The 26,320-nt window shown below is 41.8% G+C and overlaps 4 protein-coding genes across 7 annotated transcripts; 1 reads left to right on the forward strand and 3 right to left on the reverse strand.

The window, feature by feature from the left end:
* The first annotated feature begins 51 nt into the window (after positions 1-51).
* nol10 (nucleolar protein 10) lies at positions 52-26,164 on the forward strand. 2 transcript variants are annotated; one of them, XM_088356359.1, is made up of 22 exons: positions 52-325; positions 9,996-10,126; positions 18,790-18,835; positions 18,912-19,010; positions 19,164-19,241; positions 19,320-19,357; positions 19,447-19,583; positions 19,666-19,731; positions 19,846-19,906; positions 20,091-20,176; positions 20,286-20,364; positions 20,487-20,636; positions 20,799-20,865; positions 21,228-21,280; positions 21,395-21,521; positions 22,519-22,598; positions 22,750-22,848; positions 23,332-23,424; positions 23,495-23,653; positions 23,757-24,079; positions 24,202-24,304; positions 24,587-26,164. In XM_088356359.1, exons 4-22 carry the CDS (start codon positions 18,950-18,952, stop codon positions 24,734-24,736), a joined length of 2,010 nt encoding a protein of 669 aa, XP_088212485.1. In that variant the 5' UTR covers positions 52-325; positions 9,996-10,126; positions 18,790-18,835; positions 18,912-18,949; the 3' UTR covers positions 24,737-26,164. The 2 variants fall into 2 exon arrangements, with proteins under 2 accessions (XP_088212485.1, XP_088212484.1); XM_088356358.1 differs by lacking the exons at positions 52-325; positions 9,996-10,126 and adding an exon at positions 18,413-18,596.
* mocs1 (molybdenum cofactor synthesis 1) lies at positions 576-5,581 on the reverse strand. Its single transcript, XM_088356360.1, has 11 exons — positions 5,333-5,581; positions 4,351-4,459; positions 4,079-4,246; positions 3,824-3,988; positions 3,374-3,435; positions 2,607-2,718; positions 2,318-2,430; positions 2,000-2,110; positions 1,816-1,936; positions 1,702-1,749; positions 576-1,534 (listed from the first exon to the last, which is right to left on the reverse strand). The coding sequence occupies exons 1-11, from the start codon at positions 5,507-5,509 to the stop codon at positions 720-722; spliced, it is 2,001 nt and encodes a 666-aa protein (XP_088212486.1). The 5' UTR covers positions 5,510-5,581; the 3' UTR covers positions 576-719.
* kcnf1b (potassium voltage-gated channel, subfamily F, member 1b) lies at positions 11,929-13,939 on the reverse strand. The gene has a single exon (XM_088356364.1). It carries the CDS (start codon positions 13,864-13,866, stop codon positions 12,532-12,534), a length of 1,335 nt encoding a protein of 444 aa, XP_088212490.1. The 5' UTR covers positions 13,867-13,939; the 3' UTR covers positions 11,929-12,531.
* On the reverse strand, positions 14,084-18,382 carry LOC148384850 (V-type proton ATPase subunit C 1-B-like). Of its 3 annotated transcripts, none has more exons than XM_088356361.1 (15): positions 18,215-18,382; positions 17,662-17,755; positions 17,289-17,441; positions 16,908-16,975; positions 16,722-16,801; positions 16,516-16,578; positions 16,313-16,407; positions 16,124-16,215; positions 15,966-16,061; positions 15,769-15,837; positions 15,586-15,678; positions 15,399-15,510; positions 15,077-15,174; positions 14,865-14,994; positions 14,084-14,488 (listed from the first exon to the last, which is right to left on the reverse strand). In XM_088356361.1, exons 1-15 carry the CDS (start codon positions 18,226-18,228, stop codon positions 14,399-14,401), a joined length of 1,347 nt encoding a protein of 448 aa, XP_088212487.1. In that variant the 5' UTR covers positions 18,229-18,382; the 3' UTR covers positions 14,084-14,398. The 3 variants fall into 3 exon arrangements, with proteins under 3 accessions (XP_088212487.1, XP_088212488.1, XP_088212489.1); XM_088356362.1 differs by having other exon boundaries at positions 15,399-15,486; positions 18,215-18,381; XM_088356363.1 differs by lacking the exon at positions 18,215-18,382 and adding an exon at positions 18,000-18,159.
* Positions 26,165-26,320: the final 156 nt, after the last annotated feature.

The following is a 26,320-nucleotide window of genomic DNA, read 5'->3' on the forward strand; positions in this document are numbered from 1 at the left end:
TCCAGGTGTTACCTATTTGTATCTATCAGGGTGCATCCTTTGGGGCGGGACTACCCCAAAAGTAGTCCAAACAACTCAAGGATGCCAAAGTGGAAAGATCAAAATGTTCTGTTGTTGGATGCATCAATCCACACAATTCATTGCAGCGGTCCCCAGCATCAGTGCCTGGTCAAATTTCATTTTTCCAGCAGTCTTCCCACATCTGATTGTTCAAGGACGAATTTTTCTGAAGTCTTTTGTCACTATAGAGAAGGATTTGCCGAAAGACTGTTTCGTTGATGGTTCAGTTCCTTCAATCTATGGAAACGACGGACACAGTAAAAAGGTAAGCTTGAGACGACACAATAAATGTGATCTGTAAGCTTTGATGCACTTATCAAATCAACAAACACTTTGAAGGCTGATTGCCAACGAGGGAAGTAAGCATGAAGAGAAGCTCTTTGGGAGCTTTTGTCGCTACCCAGTGGTCAGAGTGTAAGACGACAACAAAAATCTATTGAAACAGTTTGTTGGCTTTAGGTGTATAAGATATGTTTCCAATATTTTTTCTAAAGACAAAGACACAATGTACAATATTCAGGTTGACAAATTTAATGTAAATACATATTTTACAAACTCTTACATCTAGAATCAATAGAGCTTTTACACAGGGAAAATAAAGTCCATTAAATTTAAGGACCAGTGTCAACTAGTAGCTGGATGATGGAAAAAATCTTTCATCATGTCGTTCGTAAAAAGTCCCTCTTCCCCCCAGTTTTACTGAGTAGTTGTATGTCAGTAATGGTGATGTCGTGGCTCACAGCCTTGCACATGTCATAAATAGTCAACGCTGCTATGGAAACGGCAGTCAAAGCCTCCATCTCGACCCCTGTCCTGCCGGTGGTGCGACACCATGCCGTGACCACCACAGCGTTGCGCCGCTGCTCCAGTTCCAGGGTGACCGAGGTGTGGTCTAACGGGAGCGGGTGACAGAGCGGGATGAGGGCTGATGTCTGTTTGGAGCCCATGATGCCGGCCAACTGGGCTACCGCCAAGGCGTCGCCCTTAGCCAGCTGGTTTTTCTGCAGCAGCCCGAAGGCGACGGGGCTCAGCAGAACTGTGGCGCGGGCCTCGGCTGCTCGGCGTGTCGGGGATTTACTGCCAACATCCACCATGCTTGCTCGGCCTTGAGCATCTGTGTGGGTCAGCTGGGCTTCTGGGGTGCCATCCAGGTGAGGGTCACCTGTCTCACTCGCGGACTGTGCGTGGTGGAGCTCTTGGCTGGGAGTGTTACTGTGATATTGTTTAACGTTCTGTTGCGTACCGTTGATTGTGGCTTTCATTAGTAGGTGTCTGGGTAAGGGTCTAAGATTCTTTGTCTGGGGGTTGGAACTCACAATGTTAGTGTGAGAATGGGAGGCAGTTTGACTGCTGTTAAAGTCAGACAAGTGCTGTTGTCCTTGGATAAAGGCTGCTCTCTGTTTCTTCTCATTGAGACTGAAAGTGCCATTTATGCCGTTTGTTGAACAGCAGTTAGTGTCCGCCTGTATGTTGCCTGGAGAAAAAAAAAAGTGTCATTTAAAGATAACCTTCAGCTGAAGTCTACAGATCTCTCACGTAATGTTGAGTGGACATTGAGCCAGTGATCGAAAGGTGTGAGAGAAAATTTGAGTCGACGACAGACTAGTGTGCGTTTGTACGTACAGCTGCCGTATCACCCACCGATGAGGATCATAGGTCTGTTCTTCATTTGGGAGATATTGAACATGCCTGAAAAGCAGTCACTCTGTCAACACCGACCACACAAGAGCAGAAGTGAAAAAGACGAGTTCTTACCAGCATGTTGTTTCTTCTTCCTGCCCACAGCAGCGCCGATTATTTGCAGCAACTCTTCATCTGACGCTCCGGAGCGCAAAACGTCTCTTAGGGACACTTCAGAGTTACCGAACAAACACACCTGAGGACACATGGCAGGAACATAAAAGCATTTGTAGAGTATGAGCATCCCCACGGTTTTTACCTTGAGGTTGCCATCTGCGGTGATGCGTAAGCGGTTACATGAGCCGCAGAAATGCTCAGACATGGAGGTGATGAAGCCGACCTGTCCTTTAAAGCCGGGCACTTTGAATGTCTGTTGGAACACCACGGAGAAAGAGGATGTTGTGATTTTTTTTTTTTTTTTAATATATGAAGTAAATGATATATACATTATATAAAAAGTTTTATGTGGCTCGCTTCGGTTAGCCCGATCCGATAGCCTCAAACCACTGAACAAAAAGGGCAGCAATACAAAGTTAAAACAAAATCTAAAAGATAAGTTGAAAATGATGATGATGACCTTTGCTGTGTCTGACTGTCCGGTTGGAAGCGTTTCTAGATTGGGCCACTGCTGCTTAATATGATCCAGCATCTCCTGGTAGCTCACCATCTTTTTAAAGTTCCATTTGTTGCCTGCAAACAGAAGACGATACGCACTTAATCCAGATTTAGACAAAGAACATTTTTGACTCTTTTAAAAATATTCCAATTCTATTCACTCTACATGTCATTGATTGCTTGGTCAATTAAGACATTATAGTTAATCATAAAATGTAGGTGAAATGCAAAATATCAGCCAGTCCACTAACCATCAAATGGCATGTATTCGATGAAGCGCACTTCCAAAGGCTTCTTCTCGGTCAAAGCAACAAAATCAAGCAGCTCGTCTTCGTTCAGGCCTCGCATGACCACGCAGTTGACCTAAAGCAGGTTGCGCACCACAACAAACGCCACTCAGGTGTCGATCCAAAACGTTTTGTTTTTTTACCGCCGATGAATAAAACTGCTGAAATTGCTTATTCTCCACGGGCGAGACGGGAAGTGAGTCATAGCGTCCGTTGTGTCGCATGCAACCACGCGCACATTAAATGATGCAAGTAGATAATAGCGAGTGCCCTTATAAAAGAGGCATTGTTATTGTTTCCTTATTGAATATTAGATCTAATGTGTTTTTTCATTTTAAAAATCAGAGATCATAGAGAAAAAGCTCTGGCGCACACTCTCATTCTTTAGTCCTTTAATCCAAAATTTGGGTCACAGCAACCTTCATCAGGCCAGCCAATGACCGCTTCAAAACAGCCTTTATTTTTTTTCAGGCTGAGGAAGGTCATTGTGACTCTAAAGTGTTGAATTAAAGGACGAAAGAGTGAGATAGTGTGCATGAGCTTTCCCTTTGAAAAATGAGAGCCCAGTAAAATATAATAATAAATAAATAAAAAGAAAATATGACCTTATCCAACTTCAGACCTCATCACAGTTTTTTTTTTTTTTTTTGCTCTGTTTACTCTCTATTTCTTTTCAAACCTTGTTCTGTCTGACTGCATTTGAAAGGGAGAGAAAAAAAACGACACGACACCTTGACTGGGTCGTAGCCCATTTCGATGGCCTTCTCAATGCCTTCCATGACCTTGTGGAAACCTGTGAAAGAAGAAGGGGAAAGTTTAACATCATGAGACATTTATCAGTCTTATGTTGTTTACGCAGTCTGTTAACTTTTCAAAGATTAGAAAAAGGAAGCAAAATGGTTCAGTTGCCAGAACTTTCTCTCTTCCTTATTTGTCCATCTCGGTTGCTCCATCTGTGCATTCCATCCGTACGCCCACAACACAGAGCGGATGGTGCCTGCTGTCAAAGTGAAACTGATCCACATCAGGCAGAAACCGCTTATAGATTCAGAAAGTGGATTTCAACATAGTCGGAGCCAAAAACAATTGACAAATGTAGCAGGAGAGTCCTGGTGTCAAATGGCCCATGTACTATTTTAAACCTCCCCAGTCTTGTATTTAACTTGAAAGAGCAAGCGGACCTTTTCGCCTGACGATGAATTCAAACTTGGCAGGTACGAGTGAATCCAAACTGATGTTGATCAGGTCCAGGCCAGCATCTTTGAGTCGAGGCAAGAGTTTGGCCAGGTTCATGCCATTTGTTGTCACCGCGATGGTCTTCAGACCTTCCAATTTTCTCAACTCAGCTGTACAGATGAGAAAGAATCAAATAATAATATAACAAAAATAGGTATAAATATAAAAAACAAACTGCATGGTTAATCACAAAGTGTTACCAATGATATCCAGCACATCAGGTCTGATGAGCGGCTCTCCTCCAGTGAGACGAATCTTCTCCACGCCCTCTTTGACAAAGAGGCGAGCGAGCGTCAGTACTTCTGCAGTGGACAGAAGCTGGCCTCGTGGTGTAAGTTTCACACCCTCCTCTGGCATGCAGTACTGACCTGAAAATGATCGAGACATTGTCTTTTGTCTCTCATGGTCTGAGTTGTCTTCATGTAAATTTGGGCAAGCTCCAGGCTGGCTGCCAAGTGGCGGGTAGACTTACAGCGCAGGTTGCATTTCTCAGTCAGGGAGATACGTAAGTAATTGTGTCTCCGGCCAAAGTTGTCCATCAAGAACGATGAGAAGGGAATGTTGTTCTTCCCCAGCTTCTCCTAAAGAAAAGTTATTTGACAAGTAGTAAATAAATAGTACATGTACAAATAGTTCATGCTGCTTTCTGAAACGGAAATTGGCCATTGCGTTTACGACAGCTGGCTGAAGAAAAAAGCTGGCTAATCATTTTGAACTGGTAAACGGCCCTCCCGAGGAAGTCACATTGCACAAGTGTATGGTCTCGTGACCCTTGCCTGCTAATAATTATGTACAGTCGCTTTGTAAAGACAAACACAAGACTTGTCGTTTAGTTATGCCTATTGTGAAGGCAATCACACTTTTGTTTGTAAAGACAAATCCTATTTTAAATGAGTAGTTATACAAAGAACGGCAGCTAAATCAACATCATATTAACTTTGGTTCTAAGTGTGTAAATGCTGAGTTCCTTATTTTTATTGGCTACAAATTTGACTTTTTCGGACCACGCAGCATTAAAAAAGAAAATTAAATTAAAATCAAGTTCTGGTCATACAAATTAAAATATCATGGAAAAGTTTATGTATTCTATTAATTCCATTCAAAACAGTGAAACATGTACACTATATTCATTCATTACACATGTTTATTTATTTATTTTTTAATTCTGATGATTATAACTTAACGGAAATCACAATTTCGTTTTTTTTCTCCGAGAAAAAATTCATATTACATAAGACCAATTTTAAAAAAGATCATTTTCAAAATAAAACTGTTGTAAAACGACAATAAATAACCTCAATTGTCGCAAGTGTTTACGCATTTATAGCGATCATTAACGACACCTTTATTCTGGCTTAATAGGCCATAATGCACCACCCATCTCAAATGGTGCCTTTGCAACTATTCCAGAAAATTAAATATGAATAATAATAATAATATAATAATAAGATTACCTGTCTTGTCAAAGTTTTTGCAGATGTTTTAAAGTCAGGGGAAGCTATTGTGGAATTAAGTTCGCTTTTGTAAGTCGCACTAGAGAAAGGTCTTCCACCAGCTCCGATCAAGAGTTTTCTGACATGTTGCACACTCCTGTGTGTGACATGTAAGCCAAAACGCAGGTTCGACGCCATGGTGTTATCTTTCTGCCGTCTCCATTGTGTTGACAGAACTCTGAAGTGAAAGTCTCCACAAGATAAACATGCCAGGACGGAAGAGCAAAGGTCGTCATATTTCGGAGCCAATGGTAGCGCGTGACGTCACAAACGCTTGCACCCTGGGAACTGTAGTCCATCTCGGAGTGAACCTTTACTGCACAGTGTAGTGCATAGAACGTGTTTGACAGAAGATGATGGTCCAGAATTGAGACTCTAGATTTTTTAAGGAGTCTGTCTGAATAGGACTGTGCACTCACTAAAGGGGAGAGATTGTCCCAACAAACGTAAAATGGAAGTTTATGCTTATGTCCACTAGATGACAGTAGATCATTTAGTTTTCAGCACTTGCAGGCTTTTCATATCAATTATTCTTTATCTCTTCATGTATCTTTGCATGTCACACAAGTGCATCATTTGGCCGTCACCCAAAGATCACGCTTGGTAAGCAGCACAAAGTGTTTAGGTTGTCTGAGTCATTGGACTGACATTGCTAATTATCCCATAGGGACATAGCAATTAAACAGTTATTTAAAGCTGCTTGTAGTTTGTGGGGGGGAAAAAAATCCCTAAATAATAGACTCACAAGGGTCCTTCAAAGAAAAAAGGTCAATTCAAGTTGGAACGCAAAAGTGGATAATTCAGTTAACACATCATGGGCTTTATTTTTGTTGACAGCGAAACATGCAATTGGGCGTAAGAACTGGTGCATCTTCATTTTCATGCTGGTGCAAGCTCAGTTTAGCATATTTGGGAGTTTAGTAGCCCACGCTGCACCATGCAGGGCGCTTTGGCGACAATGGTGGCGTTTTATTAGACTGATAATCTGATGGCGGAAAGTAGAATAAACCTTTGACCAGCTGGGAGCTGACTTTAGTTATGACACGTGATTTTAGTGAAATTGCTCGAGGAGCAGGCAGACAAATGTGGAGGTCTGCCGTGAAAATAGAGTTGATAATTCTGATAGACACAATTTACAAATGTTTAACATCAACATTTTTGCACCACTGTGGGTGTCTTTGAAACATTTGCTCCAACTTTTTGCAGATCTGCTTTATTTTTGCTGAGAAGTCACACAATCCCTGTGGTGCTGGCATCAGCGGGCCTCTCCTGGTAAGCAGGTGGCGCATGTCTGGGAGGCTATTTTGCCGTTAGTCATCAACATTTGTCATTCCATTTGGGTTGCATCGAGCCTTCTCCGTTTTTCTCTGCACGGTGGTGGTCATTTTTATCTCCCCTCGCTACACTTGAAAGATAGTTTTGATGTGTGGACAGACAGAATGGAGGATTTATAACAGAAAGGAGTAGTATTTTGTTCTTGAATTCTATATAATGTGTTCAAATTTAATCCAGAGAACACTCGTGTACAACCTGGGTTTGTAAAATAGATAAAAAAAGATTGAGCGACCTTTTTGTGATAATGCAAAACGTAACATTTGAGAAGAGTTGTCAATATTTGTCACATGGCAGACCGGTGTGTGGACGAGCGGTATAGAAAATGGATATATTGACCTTTCAAATAAATGCAGCTTCATCTGCTATGAATTTGACCTTTCCATTCTTTCTAAAGTACTTCCACTTTCCCAGAATCCTGGGTGGGTTATCTATGCTTATTAGAAATAACCCAGCAGGCAAAAACACATACAGTATCATCTATGTTGACTGTGGTTCTTTAACATCAAGCACTTTTAGGGCACATGCTCCAGCTCAAGGACATGTGGTCACCATGCAAATGTCGGGCCTAATCCTCAAGCTGTAATCAATTCTCCACCAGAGTGCGTGTCAGCCACTGGGGACAGCTCACAAAGAAAAAGTGCAGTAGAAAGATGTTTAGCAATGAGAGGGGAGGGCAGCAACAGTCATGAAATTGAACAGGCCTCTGTGGCATTGTCCTTGTGAATAAATAACCATCTGACTCCATGCTGTATATTGCACAGTTCCCTCAATAGATGCTGGAGGAATTGAATTCACTTGGTATACACAAACAGTAGCATGCATGAGTGTGTGGAATCAGTTCACTTGTCCAACTGAAGAGGTTAAGCATCTTTTGAAACTTTCTTGTGGCCAGTTAGCAGGAAAAGAAAATACACTTTAGCTCAAATTAAAATAATTGTGGACTGTACAAGAGGTAAATTGAAAGTAACAAATGAAGAATGGCAGGACACGGTTGTCATATGTGATGTACTTAAGGCTGACATTTAAATGTATTTAGTCGCATACTGCACCATTTTCTTCCCGTTTTTTAAAAAAACACGATTTGATGAAACTTGAAAATGGATTTCACTCGTTTTAAGACATCTCAGAACACTCCGTTTCACTTGATGAATAGCTTGCCTCCAAGGACTTGGCTTTCCACATGAGCAAAGTTGTTTGCAAGCCATAATCGGTGAGGCAGTACCTATTGACCTTTGTGCTGACCCTTGGCAAGTTGTTCCCTCAGTCATGGTCTGCTTCCGTTAAAAGGAGCTATTATTAACTTCCGTACATGGAGGTGAGCCACTTTCTAGTTCTCCGAGATTAATGAAAAGGTAGAATGAATAATTCAAGTTTATCTTCTGGATTCGTAACCGAACTCTCTTTGGAGACTAAACTCCACCGTTCCTTTGCCTTTCAGCTGCACTTGGTTGCACAGTTTGGAGGAAATGTTTTTGTTGCACTATGAATAAATCATGAAAGCAAAGAAAGAAAAAAAAGTGTATCAAACTGGAATTCTAAAGATCCCCAGCATCAGCCAGCATCCTTTGACCATTTGCCCTTCATATTTAGTAGGTTGTAAGCCCTGGCTAATTAGAATTCAAAGACATGCTGAGAATGCAGTTATGGAAATATTTGTAAGCCATTTTGCCTTTTAATTTGGCTTTTGCACGTTTTCCCACCAGGCCTTAATGCAGACGAGGCTCATTAGAATGCTGAAATGCGTTTTAACTATTGGATGACCTTGCCTTGTCCGTTTAGGACAGTAATCAGCTCCTTAAGTCATGAGCACCAGACAAATAGAATACTTACTGTTATTATGGAAAAATGACTTTACAAAACTTGGCCTCGTAGCAACTTTGCAAACAAGCACAAAGTGACATTACAGTTTGGATCATGGTAAGCAGAGCTGCATTCTTTTGATATAAACTTCTGATACGCTCACGAACTTCAGCAGCTTCGTGAAAAAGTGCTGATTCAAAGAAACAAAATAAAATGTCTCCTGTCTTTGCGGGGGCTCGTTTTGACTTCACACTGTTTTAGTTTTAGTAGCCGTACTCCCCACTGGCGTATGGTACAGAGGGCAAGTTGAGCAGTGACTCACTTCCATGAGTCTAGATGAGTACTTCAAACAGGATAAGTTTGCTGCGGTGAAAATCTTGCAGCAATTACCCGACCCGAAGATCAAACACATACAGCTGGCAATTAAAAAAAATATATATTCGAGAGTATCGTTCTCCAGGTATACGCCTGGTCGTCATCTTATTGATCAGTTTTTGCGTATGGAAAACCTTCCTGCCAAATTTGTTTTATCTGAGGCGTTGACATATTTTGTACAATTTCCAACCATGAGCCATGATTTGAAATAGATTTTGCCCAAAGCTGCACTGCAGCCAGTGACATTTTAAAGAGGGCTAAAAAAAAATGATTGAGAAAATGAAGTCCTCTCAACCATGTGATTGACTTTCCCCTCATGTCCTTGGCGCTTTCCCTAAAAACTATCTTTAATAGTCACACAGCACAGAACAGCTCAACTATAAAGGTAATCCATCATCGCGAGTATTGCTTCTTAACCCCGAGATTTTGATTTTCAAATTTCACCTTCGCAAAGCCCGCCATAAAGCAGGTTCTTCAGACGGCTATCCAGCCAGCTGTGGCCTTTGCAGAAAGATCATGCAGTAAGTGCTTTGCAAAAGTCAATGAGTGAAACATGAAGGGTGCCCAGTTGGAGAATAACCACGCTGTGACTAAATGGTGGGAATACAATGCAATCACTTGGAGGGCGGGGCTGAGTGCTCGCTCTGCATGGAAAAATGGGGATGTTTGAAATGTCACCTTTCTGCTGCTCTTACAAAGCTTTTCTCCACGTCGATAATTGTGCTTGCTGTTTTTAATACTCGTGTAAGAAAAGTCAAGTGTCTGAGACTTTTTGAAGCATTTTATTCCGCTCTACTTCTTCAGTACATTGAAACCTGAGTTGCCCCAGTTACATCACAAAGTTTGACACGGTTAAGTGCTGTGTTTTCATCACGCCCACAGAAAGTTGGCGATGAGATGGACATGGCCACCGGGATGAATTTTCAAACGTGAATTGAATGATGCCTTTCAAATTGCAGTAACCTCCCGAGTCATAACTTTTATTCGCCATTTCTGAAGGTGAAATGAAAAACAAAAAGCGTTTTAACAAATGATCAAATGTACCCATTTTTATTCTGACATTGGATTTTAAATTTGATATCCTGTCGCTACAATCTCTGCATTTTCTTCTCAGGCTTGCTGGAAGTTTATCGCTGACTTTGGGGGAAAAAAAGCAAATTACATACTGGACTGCTTGCCACTCACACTTTCCTTCCTGCAGTGACTGGGTGGTAATTGAAGCCACGCTGCCAGCACAGAGGTCAGGTAAGTGAACCATTGTACCGTCCGTGTCCTGACTTCACTATTCCATCATGTATTATTGCATCCATTTCCATTTTTGCTTCATGCATCTCAACCCTGGACTATATTTTCCAGCTCCATTTCATTGGGATGCTTTCAGCATTTGTACAGTGACAAAATACGTTGCATTTATGTTTCAGGTCATTTGTGGTTGTGTTGAAGTGCGCTTGATCACAATGAGTGTTTTGTTTGTTTTTGCTTTGGGTTCAGATTTGCATTCGAACATTTGTGTGGTGCAAGGCATGTTCTTCCTACGCATATGTGCATTCTCTCTATTTTAAAAAAAAAAAAAAACATTTGCTGAATACGGGCTCTCTGACTAATCAGTTCAAAATGTACTTCAATACGGCACAACCCTAATGAGGAAAAGCAGGATAGAAATAGAAAGAATGAATCTGAATAATTGTGGATTCATATTGTTCCAGGTAGGCTTATTTCCTATTCCCAGGTCTACTTCAACATTACCTCTAAATATCTGCAATGACTCATTCTTGAAATGTGCATTTCCCCTTCTGTCAACTTTATCAAAGAGAAAGTAAGAGCGCATTCAATGTGGGAGTCCATTTTAAAAGCGAGATTTGGTTGAGGCAGAATAATGGCAGCGCAAGACTGGTGCCATGACAACTAGGGACCAATGCGGCTGAGAATATGATAAAAGTGAAAAGGCAGATAGGTTGCTGAAAATATTCTTTGCTGGCGACATTCTCGGTTTTCAGATGATTCTCGCTACATTCTGGCATTGCTTTCTTTGGATTTTATTTGCATTTATTGGCAGGCAGGTTGCACATTGCTATGCCGTGAGAAGGTCTGACATCTGGGATGTACCCACCACCTTGTATTTGTCACAGAATCGAGACTAGAAGAATAGATTTGCACGGAATTTTTTTGCAAGGCATTTTCAAAACACTGTCGTTAGCTTTCTGACAGTTTTTCCCAAATGATTCAGCTTAGAATTCTGCAGAAAGTCAATTATACATCTATGTAGTCAAAATGACCTCTGTGTCATTTGTTTGGCTTTCCTTTCCACTTTCTCTTTGCGCTCCTCATTAGTGTGTGTCGATAGCTGGTAATGAAAGAAAGGGAGCAACTGATTGCCACCAGCGACGGAATCAAATATGACCCTCGGTTTATAACGTGGAGCCAATTAAACCATAAACGTTGTGGGGGGGGAAAAAAATAGCGCGCCTTTGACAGAACAAAAAACATGTTATGTTAAAGTGTGATAAAAGTCTTCAAACTCTTCAGCCCACCCAGTTCCATCACTGACCAGTGGGAACTAATTATCGGTATTTACCTTTCCACCCAGGCCTCCGCCTCCACACACGCACACATGCTCTGGACTTTGAGAATCGTGGGAAAACTCTCCTCGTCGAACCTCTTATTGACATGTTTGCTTGCAGGTTGGCATTGATCAAATGTGGATGTACTTTGTGGTGAGAATCACCACATGGACAGTTTGCAATGACTTAGTGTACACGCTATGTGGCTCACAGTAAAGGAATGACTCATCTGTAATGGTCAGTGATGCATAACATATCAAGTGCTATATTTGGTTGAAGTCAATCATCCTCACACCAGTGGCACACTTGAGCGTGAATGAGCAAATCTTGATATGGCTTAAACACTGCTTTATGTCACATGTGTGGTCATTAATCAATATTGAGTATTAAAATATGACAGCTTTACATATTACTGCCAGTTCACAAGTCATGCTGACAAGCAAGGATGAAGGAATGAGCGGCAGAGAGCAAGGGGGGGGGGTGAAGGGTGATGTGGTAAGAGTGTGTGTGGGTGTATAAATTTCCCGCTGGGGACGACGCTTTCACCCAGAACGTTGCTTCGGAACGTGTGACACGCAAGGCACAATTTTGGATATAAACATGGATTTAAGGTTACGTATATCAATAGACAGGTCAAGAGGGCCAACTCAGTGATTATTCCAAAAAAAAAAAAAAACATTTAGGAACCAATATTTATATGTATACAAAAAATGGAGGATACTTTCACACTCGTCACCTTACATTTATTTGCCACATTAAAACCATGTACATGAGTGTAGGTAAATAAATGATGTATATATACTGTACATATATGAATAGTATGATTTTTTTAAACAGCTGTGCAAGTGATGCAAACTTTAATTATCCACATTTTAGAGGCAAAATGCTACCAAAAATGCCCAAAGGTTAAATTAACCAGTTTTCCTGCATTGCCACCCACGAACAAAAGTCATATATTACAAGCTTATACAATTTTAGTCGCTGCTCAAAAATGGATGCCAGGCTAATGTTTGTCCAACCCTGCTCTCACATTTCACACTGTTTATGTCTTTACACTGAAGTATGAACATGTTATTCATTAGCATCATTCTAGGGCTCATCTTTGTCGCTCTCTTTTCTGCGTGCATCTCCACTAGATTTGAGCTCCATCAGCTCCACTTCATGTTTGGCTGCAGTCTCCAACACTTGCTGTTTGTTGTAGAACACCACAAAGTTATTAATGATGGGATGTATGGGTAAGGCGATGGCGATCACCCCACACAAGAAGCTCACGGCCGCGTTGCACTTGCCAAGAGTGGTTTTGGGGTAGATGTCTCCGTATCCCACCGTCGTCATGGTGATGATGGCCCACCAGAAGGATTGTGGAATGCTTCTGAACAGAGTCTCAGGGTGACTTTGCTCCATGGTGTAGCCCAGAGCGGAGAACACGAAGATACCCACGCCCATATACATGAGCAGCAGCCCCAGCTCTTTAAGGCTCCTCTTGAGCGCATACGTGAGAGTCTGAAGTCCCGACGAGTGGCGCGCCAACTTGAAGACGCGCGCAATGCGCATAATGCGCAGCGCCTGGACCGCCTGCTGAACGTTGCCAAGTTCCATCATGGAGGCGGTGCCGAGGGAGGTTAGCGTGAGGACCACGTAGAAAGGCATAATAGCCAAGAAGTCCACAACGTTCATGAAGGAGAGGGCAAAGTGTAACTTATTAGGCGAGGAAGCCAGGCGCAGGAGGTATTCAACGGTGAACCACAGCATGCACGCCGTTTCAATAGCCTCCAAAGTCGGGTGCTCCACGAGCTCTCCCTCGGCGTCTGTTACCTGCAATTCTGGGATGGTTCCCACGCACATCACCACCGCTGAGACCAGGACGGAGAGGAAAGACGCGATGGCAATGACGCGCGCTGGGAAAGAGGAACCAGGCTTCTCCATGAGTCTCCACAACCAGCGCTGACACCTCTGAGTGCCCGTTGCACTCTGGTCCACCTCCATGTCCTCCAAAATCACCTTGACTTTGCTCGCTATCTCCCTCAGCTCCCCCTCCTTCTCGCTCAGATAACTTTTGCAGCATTCATCCAACGCACTTTGGTCTATTTTCCAGAACTCCATCTCCTTGATGAAACAAATGGGGCAAATGCCAGGTTTAATGTGGATTTCGTCAAAGTAATAAACATCGATGATGCACTTGAAGGCATCTGGATCTCGGTCAAAATAAAACTCCTTTTGCCCCGGGTCAAAGTCGTCACAAAGAGACGAAATAAGTTCCTCATTCTGCGCTGATGAGCAGTTGACCAACTCGGCCAGTCTGCTCTCCGGGTAACGATTCAGAACATCCCCGAAAAGCACCACTCGGACCCCGCCGATGTTCACAGTGATCTCAGGCTCACCACACGAACTGCTTCTGTATCTTGGCTTTGGAATCGTCCACATTTTTATAACACTTTTGTTTGAAAAGACAAAATGCGGTGTGGCGCAAAAAGTGACGCGCTCTAAGTAGGGTGGACGCACTTCACTTGGGTAACATATTTTTCCTCTAAAGCTGACAGACGGAATGACACAGCTTGCGCGTGTCTCTTCTTGCACGCGCAAGTGAGGAGAGGGGAGGGGAGCGAGAGAAAAAGAGAGAGAGAGAGAGAGGGGGATGGAGTATCGTTTGATTGAATGTTTAATTTACCAAAGCAGGTATATGTAGAGGAAAGAAGTTATGCCCCCTAGCACTCGGCTGCCGCATTACATTTCTTGACACCTCTTGAACACTGGACTTCAGTATAATCATTTACCGTGTCTAAATTTTCCAGGACAACCAGAAATCCTGCTAAATTCTCCATGAACGGCTAAATCATTCCAAAATGTTGGCGAGCAAAACAGTCATGTGGATCACAATTGCTGTCAGTGCAGAATATAATAATGTACTGAATTGAACTGGCCATAAGATATTGTCCATGTTTGGTTCCTCTCATCATTAGCTGAAGTCCAGCATGTTGGTGTTAACATAAAAGCAGATGTAGGAGAAGTACTCCTGCTGGAAGAGTCCTGGAATGTCACAGGTCACCTGAGAGAAACACATAAATCACATAAATGACATACAAAAAATACTGCTACTGAAAAATTGTACAATGTATTTTCAAATAAAGTTCTGTTCTCACAGAGTACACAAGTTGTGGTTATGTTGACCTGACTAAGGATTTAGAATCTTCAATTGGCATAAGAAGGACGTTTTTGGAACGTGGGAGAAAGCTGGAGTACCGAAAGAAAAGACAAGCGCAGTACGGTACACTCCTCAGAACTGCGAGGTGGATGAACTAATTAGGAGGCCGGCCGAGAGCGGCTAATCCGGACCACCGGGGAATTCTCCCTGTGGGTTCGGCTGCCAAATGCGCTTTGAGACAACAATTCAAAAGACACTATGGCTTATTTCTGTGTCTTACGTCTGTCTCGCTGACATTGGCGGTTGGGTCAAGATGCAAGAACAATGAGGCAAGTTCTTGTCTCAGTTTCTCTGAACACTTCCTGTCTGACTGAAGCAGAAGGGCCTGATAGTTGACAGGTAATCCATACCTGGAGGCGTACATCATTAAGGGGACTACAACTCAAAACGACAAATAAATCGTAACCTGACATGGGAAAAGGGATGAATCACCGGAGAACTGACTCCACAAAGACCCTTGCTGCTTTCAGATGAATCCAGGCCATAAACACCTGGCTAAAATTCACCTTCAGCCAATGCACAAACACGCCCTGAAAGATGAAAAGTACACATGGTTAATCCATTTCGACCACACACACCTCAACCGACATGTTAGAAATGGGTGCTTTGCGCCGTTGTGGGCGTGAACACACTTTGCAGCCAATCCAAGCACCTCCTCTCATGCTCTTTAAAATTGGCGCACAGAAACTGATGTTCAACGCAGGAGGGTGAAGTGTGCAAAATATGACGATATGAAAACCCCTCAAAAACTCACATATTGTTGTTTTCCGTGAACACGGAGCTCCTTCCACTCCCGTTGCTGCTTCTCCTCCAGGTCGAAGCAGTACTCGCGCACAGTGAACCTACGTATGTATATAGGTTGCATACTACGCTATGGTAACCAACACAGATAACAGGAGTTTATTCTACCACTGCATTTTCCAGCCATCTGTCCGTCTTACTTGCTTTCCTTAGCTTTGGCTTTGAATTCATAAACGTCTCGTTTGAAAAGTGTCACTGAAAAAATGCCCCATTCTCCGTCCTCGTAGAGTTTCCTGATGGTGATGCAGAAAAAATATGGAAAGCTTCAATTTAGAATGACAGGATCGTTCATTTAAAAAAATATTTTGTGTGCATTGACTCACCTGCTTGACCGAGGCACCACAAACTCTGACAATGATTCATACTTCTGCTCCCAATTCACATAGTCCCCCCTGGGATCCAAAACATTTGGAATTTGACAATGCCACATAAAAAACACATACTAAGGCATTTGGTGAAGTGCAAAACATCACTTAAGTATATAATGAGTCATTTACACAGTGGCCGTCATCTGGCTGACCTGCTCACCACCGCCAGCAAACTAGTGAGGTATTCTGACACCACCAGATCTTCTCTCCTCACCATACCGTCCAGGCTGCATGTTTGCAAACTCCCTCTAAAAATATATAGTTATATGTTAAACACATGTATGTATCATCCACAAATGATGTCACTTACCCGAATGTGTCCTCCAGGCACTGCAAGCTCGCGTTTTCACTGTTGTACACAGCAGCTCGGGATTTTAATTCTGTTTCCACTTGTGAAACCTCCTGACATAAACACCCAGAGCAAATAGATCATTTTACAGTATTATTCATTTAGAGTCTGTTTTGTTTGGTTTTGCTTCATATTTTCCATCATGAGTACCTTATTGATGATGTTTACCAGGCTGGAGAGAGGCAGTGATGTGGGATACTTGGCCTTGTCCCAATGGAAGTTGGTCACATAGTTTAGAATGCCCACTGACACAGAAATACAGAAAGACAAAATATTGTAACAAAAGCTGTTATGTTGTAAACACACACTGTAAACATAGTGAGGCACAGCATCATACAACAGAAGATCAATACCTCTCAGAGACTTCATGTAGTCCTTAAATGGGGACTGGAGGTCTCTCGGCTTTGTGTTCTGGCCTGTTGGAGTGTTGTATTTGACGGATTAGGTAACATTAATGTGAAATGATAACATAAGCTCCAGATGGTATGTGTGTGATTATGCATCTCATTAACCCGACAGTGTAATCAACACCTTTTCAACATGGACGTGTGTGACTCACCTCCGTCGACTAAGACGTTTGCCATCACTTCGTCTTGCTCCATCATTTCCCTCATACACTGACATGTTTTGTTCAAAACACTTCAATGAGAAGAATTGTGTGTGAGTTGAACGGCGGACACTGATAATGTACCAAATGAACTATAATTTAAACAATTTTCTATTTTGATTCGAATGTTTTTTTTACCTTTCAGTCAAGGCATCAAGTGTGTAGAGTTCATCTGACACACTGAGAAGACTGTCCAGTATTCCAACCTAAAGGAACCAAACATAAAAAGAACCAGTACACACGAGTAGTCTGAAAAATGTCACGGTACCTTTTTGTGAGTCTGGCCGTTTAAACCAAGTAAGTTATGAATTAGAAAAGTTTCTGTTAAGATGTAACTCCAGGCTAAGGAACTCACTGATCACCTTGAGTGAACTGGGTCAGATGTAAATTTTGCAGCAAACCGAAGACAGCAACCTGATCTTTTTTCCTTTACCAGAGAAGGACACCAAACACCAAACCATCCTCAACTGCCCTCACTGTCCTCAAATAAACAAACAGAAAACGACATACTTCACCAACCTTCAGATCTGGAATGGTGAATTTGTAGCAAGATGCGTGGTTAGTCTTGCCAATGATGTGCTGAAGTTTCTCAACACTCTTTACACTGGTCTTATCCAATGGGACAGATATCAACCACAAGTCTCGCATGACTCCCACAACGTCATTAAATACCTCCAATAAAAATTGAGAGAGAGAGAGAGAGAGAGAGAGAAAGAAAAATGGAGAGAGCAAAGCAAACACATTGAGAATGGAGAACAACAAAGCCATGCAGATTCTTATGTGGAAAGCACGTACTCAAACTTGGTTTAATACTTTTCAGTTGGATTGTTTGGTTAACAAACGTCTTCATAAAGTCAAACAAAAATAGAAATGTTAAGGTTAAACGTCTTACCTTCAAGTTATCTTCATTGGGATCCTGTGTCAGTGTTCCACAGTGAAGTGTGCAGAGAGTTTGCCTCACGAGACTACAGCCAGCCCACAAACCTCTAGAGTCATATGAAGCCAATACAGTTCCAATTATCATTATTTTTTTCAATGTTTGAAATCAATTTAAAAGCGTATTACTAAAGGTTGTAAGCATATCCTATTTAGATTTAAATGGTATTAAATATTTCCATTGTAATAAAATTTTGTACCATATCATTCTAGGTCACAATTACAATATCATAAGTTACACTTATAAACATGCAAGTTTCATTGCAAATCATGTCGCTTAAAATCAAAACAAACCTGAATGTGAAGCAAGAGAAGATTAATCATATTTATAATCTGTACCATTTTCAAGTTGATCTTTATATGTAGCATGAACTTGTGGCAATTGCTTTATACTGTATATGTGTATTGTTTTAATAGAACAAATTGTCCTTTTTTTTCATAAGCCTTTGAGTTGTTTATGAGCGCGACTTCCGGTTTGAACCGCGTTTGTCGCTGTCCATGGTACCTACCTGGTCAGTGACATATCCTCACGGGGACGCCAATTTTTCGCTGTTGAACAGAGAAAACAATGCACAACCGACTTCTACCAATGTAGTGCGGTACAGCAATGATATTTGATAAGCCCGTGGCTTACAGTAGCGTTTTTAGCTATTTTCAAAACTTTGTCACTTCATTAAGTGAGTACAACCGGACCGCACGCAAGTTGCTCTCGTTTCTTGACGGACACATTTGTAAGACGTACGTTTACTTCCGGTAGCGCAACGTGCGTTGTGTGCAGCTCACCGGTGTTTTACGTGAAATCGGCCGCTTTGTCCAAGTTTCAAAATGCAGATATCAAGTGTGAACGATGTCAAAATTTACAATTTAAGTTATGGAAAGTCACTTCCAGAGGTAAGAAGCACAAGTTGACATTTGTAGCTAAGCAGCTATCCACACTTGTAAATGTTTTGAAAATGTGTTGCACTTGTAAATGTGTTCAGTTAATTTATCATATTTTCTAATGTTATCCGTCAAACAAGTTTCATGTTAACAATGAAATGATAAAAGCATCGGTGTATTAAAACCATTTTTTTTTCACATCCAGTGGCTGTCAGACCGTAAGAAAAGACAACTGCAAAAGAGCGATGTTGGTAAGTTGTAGATGTAATAATAAGCATGTCCTCCAAAAGTTTTGATATGTCACAATTAATTTTTTGTACTTTCAAGACATCCAGCGCAGGATTGAGCTCATCCAGGACTTTGAGATGCCCACAGTGTGCACATCCATAAAGGTTTCCAGGGATGGACAGTTCATTCTGGCAGCAGGTAATGGTCAAAAGTAGAAATTCTTTAATATGTTGTCAAACATAAACATGACAAAAGCTGCATCCAATCAAATGGTATTATGATTATGAAAATCCAAAATTGAAATCATGATGAAATGTGATTGCCCAGCCCTAATCTGCATGATGTTTGTAGGGACTTACAAGCCAAGGATTCGATGTTATGACACCTACCATCTTTCATTGAAGTTTGAACGCTGCTTGGATTCTGATGGTAAACAAAAATTCACATAATGTTAATGCTCATTACATTAACAGCTACATTTTCATTTGTTTTCTGTCCTTCCCTTAGTTGTGACATTTGACATACTGTCTGATGACTACTCAAAGGTAATTTTGCAATATTTAATTTGATGTTTTTCTTGTTTTACACGTGTAATTGATCTTACGTTGTTTTGTTATTCTCCTTTTGTCCTCAGCTTGTGTTTCTGCGCACCGACCGTTATGTGGAGTTTCATTCCCAGCACGGTCACTACTACAAAACAAGGATTCCAAAATTTGGTCGGGATTTTTCTTACCATTACCCCTCTTGTGACCTTTATTTCGTTGGCTGTAGGTGAGTAAACTTTCCATAGCTGTCAGATTTCGAGACACAACTCAGACACATTCTAATGCTTCTTTTACATGTTTTCATCCAGTTCAGACATCTATAGACTGAATCTTGAACAAGGTCGCTTCCTCAATTCGCTTCAAACAGATGCTGTGTGAGTGTACCAAAGCATTTACGAGTAAAAACAATTGTTTACACTGAATCTTTGCATTAAGTTTCAATGCTTCGTCTTTCTGTTCCATCCTATTTTTGCCTTGACAACAACCAGGGAGCACACCGTATGTGATATCAACCCTGTCCATTATTTGTTTGCCAGTGGAACATCTGAGGTACGTTTATTCTCATTTCATAAAAAACGTCTTTTATTCCAACTCATCACTTGCATATTCATTTAACACAGGAAGACGCTCTTCAGAAGGCTAATTGCCATGTTTATTCAGTAAAAAACATTGGAATTGTTTCTTAAGTTATTCAAATTTCTTGAGCTGGTAATATCCCTTGTTTGGATTTTAGGGAAAGGTGGAATGCTGGGACCCTCGCGTGCGGAAACGAGTGGGCCTTCTGGACTGTGCGCTGAGCAGCCTCACAGAAGGAATGGAGTACGTAGAAATGCAGTTTTGACATTACTCATAGATGGCTGTCTTTTTTTTTTTGTCATTCATCTATTTAGATGTGACCATTCTGTCATGTTCATTGCGTTGTTTGCAGAGTTCAGAGTTTGCCCTCAATTAGTGCGCTGAAGTTCAACGGCTCGCTCACTATGGCAGTGGGCACCAGCACGGGACAGGTATGCGAGAATATCCGTCAATGGCTGATGTTAAGAAGCCTTACAGTAAAAGACTGTATCTTCACCTCCCCTTGCACACCTCAAAGAGTGAAATACATTGACCATTGTGTTCCTCACCGAAGGTGCTGTTGTATGACCTGCGCTCCAGCCAACCGCTGCTGGTGAAAGACCACTTCTATAACCTGCCCATCAAGTCTCTCAATTTCCATGATCCGATGGACTTGGTTGTGTCAGCGGACCCTAAAATATTAAAAATCTGGAACAAAGACACTGTAAGACATGAGGAGAACAGTCCATGTGTAGAAGTTCATTGTATACTAATAACAGGAGTGATTCTGCAAGTTTGTAGACGTCATTTTATTCATGTCACTGAAATTAGATGTAAAAAAAAAATCACAGACTGCACATAATATGTTTTCTTGCGCTCACCACAGGGCAAGGTGTTCTCCTCCATCCAGCCTGACAGCAACATTAATGATGTTTGCATGTACCCCCACTCAGGTGAGAATATTCTTCCAGTATCTTTGATAACCTGTGTTTACAAATCAAAACAAAAGAAATTAACAACTGAGAAAGCCTCTAGTCAAATTACTTTTTCACTTGAATGTGATCACTTGAATGTGTCTGTGCTGTTTTCTTTCACCACTAGATGGTGCCATGTACTCTTTGGTTAATACTATTACTTTACCCAATCATTTTGTCAGGTTGAAAACCACATTCATTGTATGTCACCAAAAGATTTCCATACACTTTGACAGTCAGAAAAAAATCATATTCATACCTTAAACACACTGCAATCTTCCATCCTATGACTAAACTGTTTGTGCACAAGCTTTGATGCTTTCTATGTGTGTGTTATCTAGGTATGCTGTTCACTGCCAATGAAAATCCGAAGATGAACACATTCTATATCCCAGTGAGTGAATATTTTAGTGTACATCCCACACTTTTTTTTGTAGCCATATGTTGTTCATGTAATATAATGTTCAGTCACCAATGTGACCTGACATGAGCTTTTGTGTGGGTTCAGGCGCTGGGCCCAGCGCCTCGATGGTGCTCATTCCTTGACAACCTGACAGAAGAGCTGGAGGAGAGCCCAGAGTGCACCGTGTATGATGACTACAAGTTTGTCACCCGCAAGGACCTGGATAATTTGGGTGAGATCTGCTGACATTCATTTACAGTCAAAGTGTATATAAAGGTGTACTTGAAAGAATCAATGCTTATATTTAACTTTTTAGTACCATACATTTACATTCGGTATTGGTGGTTTCTATATTCAAATGCAATGCTAAGATGTGAACGATTATGTTTCGGTGGCTTACATTGTACATAAGTGTTTTCAGAATAAAACCTTTGCCTTGTTTTTGATGAACACTTAGACCTACTACGCTAGAGTACATCAATGTTGGTCACCGTGGTAGAACAACAAGAAAATATGTGCTTTATTTGAATGTTTTTATTAAACTTCTTCATGAAGTTCTTGGATGAATCACAGGTGGCTGAGCAGAGCTTCTGAGGCCTTGGGTCAAAGAAGTCCAGAACGTGGGGGAGGGAGTCTGGAGGGCTGGGGGCTGCACCCCTGTGGAAGGGTTGAATGAACATTGGAATGCAGGCTCAGCAGTAAAGAGATCAAATGACAAGAAGCCAAGAAGTGGTTGGCTGCTGTCGAATAACGGTGGGCCGCAGTGGTGTTGATTTACTGAGGCTGTCTAACGTGGCCTGTTACGTAAGCTTAAGTAAAGAACGTGAGGCAGCAAATGCACGCTGACTCTTCTGTAACATTGAGTCATTTCAGAGTGGGAAAACTCCTTCACTCAACGGGTTGATAAATGCTGCACGATGTCGCTCGCTGCATGTGAATGGCTGGGAGGGAAGGAGGGGACTGACGCAGCAGAATAACTCACTGCCATATTCATTTCAAAGTGCCTTTAGCAAATTTCAAGACACGTGCTTTTGCCACTGCTCAGCCACAATATTAGTGAGTCAATTTGGTTATCCATGGAGGATTCGAAGTCAAAGACATTTTCTTTTCAGTAACTAACAGCTTCCCTTCTGTATTTTAGTGCCTGTTCTGTTTCAAAACAGACATTGAACATTGATATCATTCTTTCAAAATGAATGCTTACTAGCTGTGTTTTTCTTGTTGTGTAGGTTTGTCTCATCTGGTGGGGTCATCCCTCCTGAGGGCGTACATGCATGGCTATTTCATGGATATCAGGCTGTATCATAAGGTACCTTGCAGTATTCCATTCCAAGGCTTTGCTGCTAAATGATTTGGGCTGAATCATTTTAGAAATATAACACTGGTCAACATTCTTTTTTTTTTTTTTTTTTAAAAATGAAAGCTGCAAGTCAACTTTTGGCAATTTTTTTTATTCTCAGGTCAAAAGCATGGCAAATCCTTTTGCGTACGAGGAGTATCGCAAGGACAAGATCCGGCAGAAGATCGAGGAGACGAGGACCAAGAGAGTGCAGGTTAAGGTGAGAAATTCCGACAGCATGACAAGATTCTTCCAGTTCGTGTTTATAGCTCTACCACATTGTTGACCAGAGCGTGCCAAATGTCTATTTGAAGAAACAAACTTCACAGCTTTAAAAAAGAAAAAAAGAAAAGGTGGAAAACAGAACTATTGTTTCTAAGCTCTGGCTTGTTTTTTTGCTTTCGGAAGCTGCTATTTTCCGGTAATCAAATTTATTGGGGGGAAAAAAAAACAACAATGTGCCGGAGTGTGAAATTACAACTGCAGAGGAAACTTGACTTCATATTGACTCATAAAACTGTAAAAAAAAAAAAAACTAACTATATTAAGAATGCCTTCCACTGCAATCTCTTCCAGAATAGAAAATCTCGATCTAATGTTTGACAAAGACTGTTTGCCCTCAAGCATCAATGTAGCCAGAGCAACATGAAAAGTATTTTCCCATAGCAAACAAGCTTCTGTCTCTCAAATGTTCCTGAGTCAGGCATTGCCCAAAGTCAACAAGGAGCTGGCTCTCAAGCTGATGGAGGAGGGCGACGACGAAGTGGAGCTGGCTTCCCGGAAAAAGAAGGGCAAGGTAGTCACATTTTGACATCAGCATTTGCCAGCGAATCCGTCATTTGTATTTTGCCATTTTGCCATCGCAGGCCCTACCCACCATTTTAGGCGACAACCGTTTCAAGGTGATGTTTGAAAACCCAGACTACCAGGTGGACGAGAAGAGCGAGGAGTTCCGTCTGCTCAACCCCATCGTCTCCAAAGTCAGCCAGAAGAGGAAGAAGAAGCTGCGGCTACTAGCTTCTCAGGTGATGCTGCGCTTAGCTAAAAGTTGATCAGGATGCAAATGAGTGGATGCATGATTACCACAGTTTGAAATGCCTTCAAGAATATGAATACCACCTTTTTTAGGAGGCCAAGGAAGAGGAGGAGGAGGAGCAGGAGGGTCGAGTCAGCTCTGAGGAGGAAAGCTCAGATGATGACAAGAGCTGGGTGGAAGAGGTGAGGGAGCAGCGGAGATTGCTCAAGCAGGAGGACCGAGACCGCCGGCTTCAGCGAAGGAAGGACGCCGACCGCAACACCGTCTTGCTGGAGAGCAAAAGCGACGAAGGGCAGAAAAACTCCGTCGTCGCAGCTGAGAACACGACAACGAGCCAGCCTCAGTTCTATCAGATTAAAAGCGGAGAGGAGTTCCGCGGTTTTAACGACCTCTCCCGCAAGCAGAAGCTACAGAAGTATGTCCTATTCACTCAAGGATTTGATTCATAATGTCAGACAAAGTTTATCAACATGAAATACTTCAAATGCGCATTTATTATCCGTGCTCAATGAAAACGTTTGTTCGTGCGTACCTCAGGACATCCCTCGAGGAGCGACTAAAGTTAGAGGAGTACTCTGGAACCAGCGGCATGGCTGACACCACAGTGGGCAGCAAGCAGCTGACTTTTACACTCAAAAAGGTAAATATATATGTCACAGATTACAAAAGGACCCCGTGGTATTTACTTTGCAATGATTTGCCGTGATGCTGTTGAATGAGTGAAATATTTTTAGTTCGACTGGCTACATCAATTTCTCAGTGGTGAAGAAAAGGCCAAAGAGCCAGACCCAGAAGACAATCTGGCTCAAACTCTAAACCAATATTTGCTTACGTCTGCCAAGTACTTGAATAAAGTAGATAAATAATAATAACAAGCACGGAACAGCGGTACAATAACAAGAGCCTCGTGTGTATGTGGCAGTCTGAACGGCAACAGAAGCAGCAGCAGGCGGAACGGGACCACCACGAAGAGAGGAAGAAGCTGAGGCGCTCGGCGGGACACCTAAGCAGCGCCCGCGGGAGGGGCTGGGCTGCGGGAAGAGGAAGAGGAAGGGGAAGGGGACGCCACTGAGCACCAAAGACCCATCTGCAGCTGCAGGCCGCAAGTCAAAGTCACACCAATTAAACAGATGTCCGAAATAGCGGAAGATTGTTGTTTTTAATAGCTCTTGTGTCAAGTGACCAAGGATAAAAATGTAATTGTTATTTTATCATGGGAAACGCTTTTTGGTGGACTATCACCATTTGCGTTTATTTTTTCAATGCATTTTTTAATCACAGTATTTGTGAATCGTTTTCTAACTGACCGAGCTATATTTGGAGATTCTTCTTCTTGCCCGGATTGTATATTGCAATAATTATTTGTGAATGTTTGATGAAATATTCTATATTGTTTTCAGTGCCAAAACTAAATCCAGGCTCCTGGAGCAAGTCAAACAAATCTTTTTGCCCATCCTCTTTGCCAACCAGAGTTGGTATTCTTTGTTGTAGTTAAGCACCTACTTGCGTCAGCAGTGAAAGAAGGGGAGGAGAGAAATGTGAGTGTTTTCTCTTTTCCCCCGCCATCAACTGCAGTTCTTGGAAACTCACTCACTGCTTGTGTCTCCTCCCCCAATGCGATGGGTGGCGTGAACTCCTTCCGTGTGCGTGAGTTGAGCGGGGGAGTGTAGAACCATGCCTGGACCTCCCCTACTCACACTCATTACCATCAAGCTTAACTTGATGAGCTTGTCAATGAGGAATTCATTGTGTGTAAAAACAAAGGACGGTATGGACATTTGTTATAAAAGCGCCAGCTTGTAATGTAAGGTATGCAATATTGAAGTTGGACAAGAAGTGAAAATGGATTAGTTAAGAATGAATCTAAAATATTGGGAAATTTGGTTGGTTTTCTGTGCTTCACCATGGCGACAGACTGCCGTCTGCAAGAAGTGGGTCAAGCTGCACTGGCACAAAGAATATGGGAAAAGATGAGGCTTTTAATGGAATTTGGAAGTGCAGTGCACGCCATTCAACCACATAACCTAATCAGCAATGAGGAGGTTTTCTTTTGTACCGTGCCACTCGTCGAGTTCAATATTTACCAGCTGTAATTGGGTCAAAAAGCCATGACATAACAACAAAAGTGTAAATATTGACATCGTGACAATATCTTTTCAAAGTAACTTTTTAAATGTCTGTACAGGTCATCCCTGAAATTTAAAAAAAAAATTTCCCTCAACTTTTTTCAGGCCCTACTGTTCAGAGTGAAGCCGTAAAGCTGTACGTCAATCTGTGTTCTTTCTCCAAAAAGGATCAAAGCAGTCAAATGTGCTGATGTCGACAGTTTGCTGATCTTTCAGACCACCCTACCAGAAAGGGGCAAAAAATGTCCCTGTGAAAATGAGGTCCATTTTTTTTTCTGTCGATGCATTGCCAAGCAAACTATCTCCCAGGAACTCAACCTTTAAAGGAAAGGCCAATATAATCAGTAGAAAATAAACAAAGCGTTGGTACTTGATATTTATTATTTATTGGCGTGAATTGGGCCGGTTGGGAAGCTTCAACTATGTCTGAAATTGATTTGAATTGTTTTTTCCTCAGTTCCTACAAGGTTAACATAATGAAAACAAATAAAAATAAAAAGAGCAACTAATTTAGCGCATTAATTGTTGGA

This window comes from Syngnathus floridae, chromosome 16 (genome assembly GCF_059516105.1).
Source record: "Syngnathus floridae isolate MCC-2025c chromosome 16, RoL_Sflo_1.0, whole genome shotgun sequence".
Lineage (NCBI taxonomy): Eukaryota > Metazoa > Chordata > Actinopteri > Syngnathiformes > Syngnathidae > Syngnathus > Syngnathus floridae.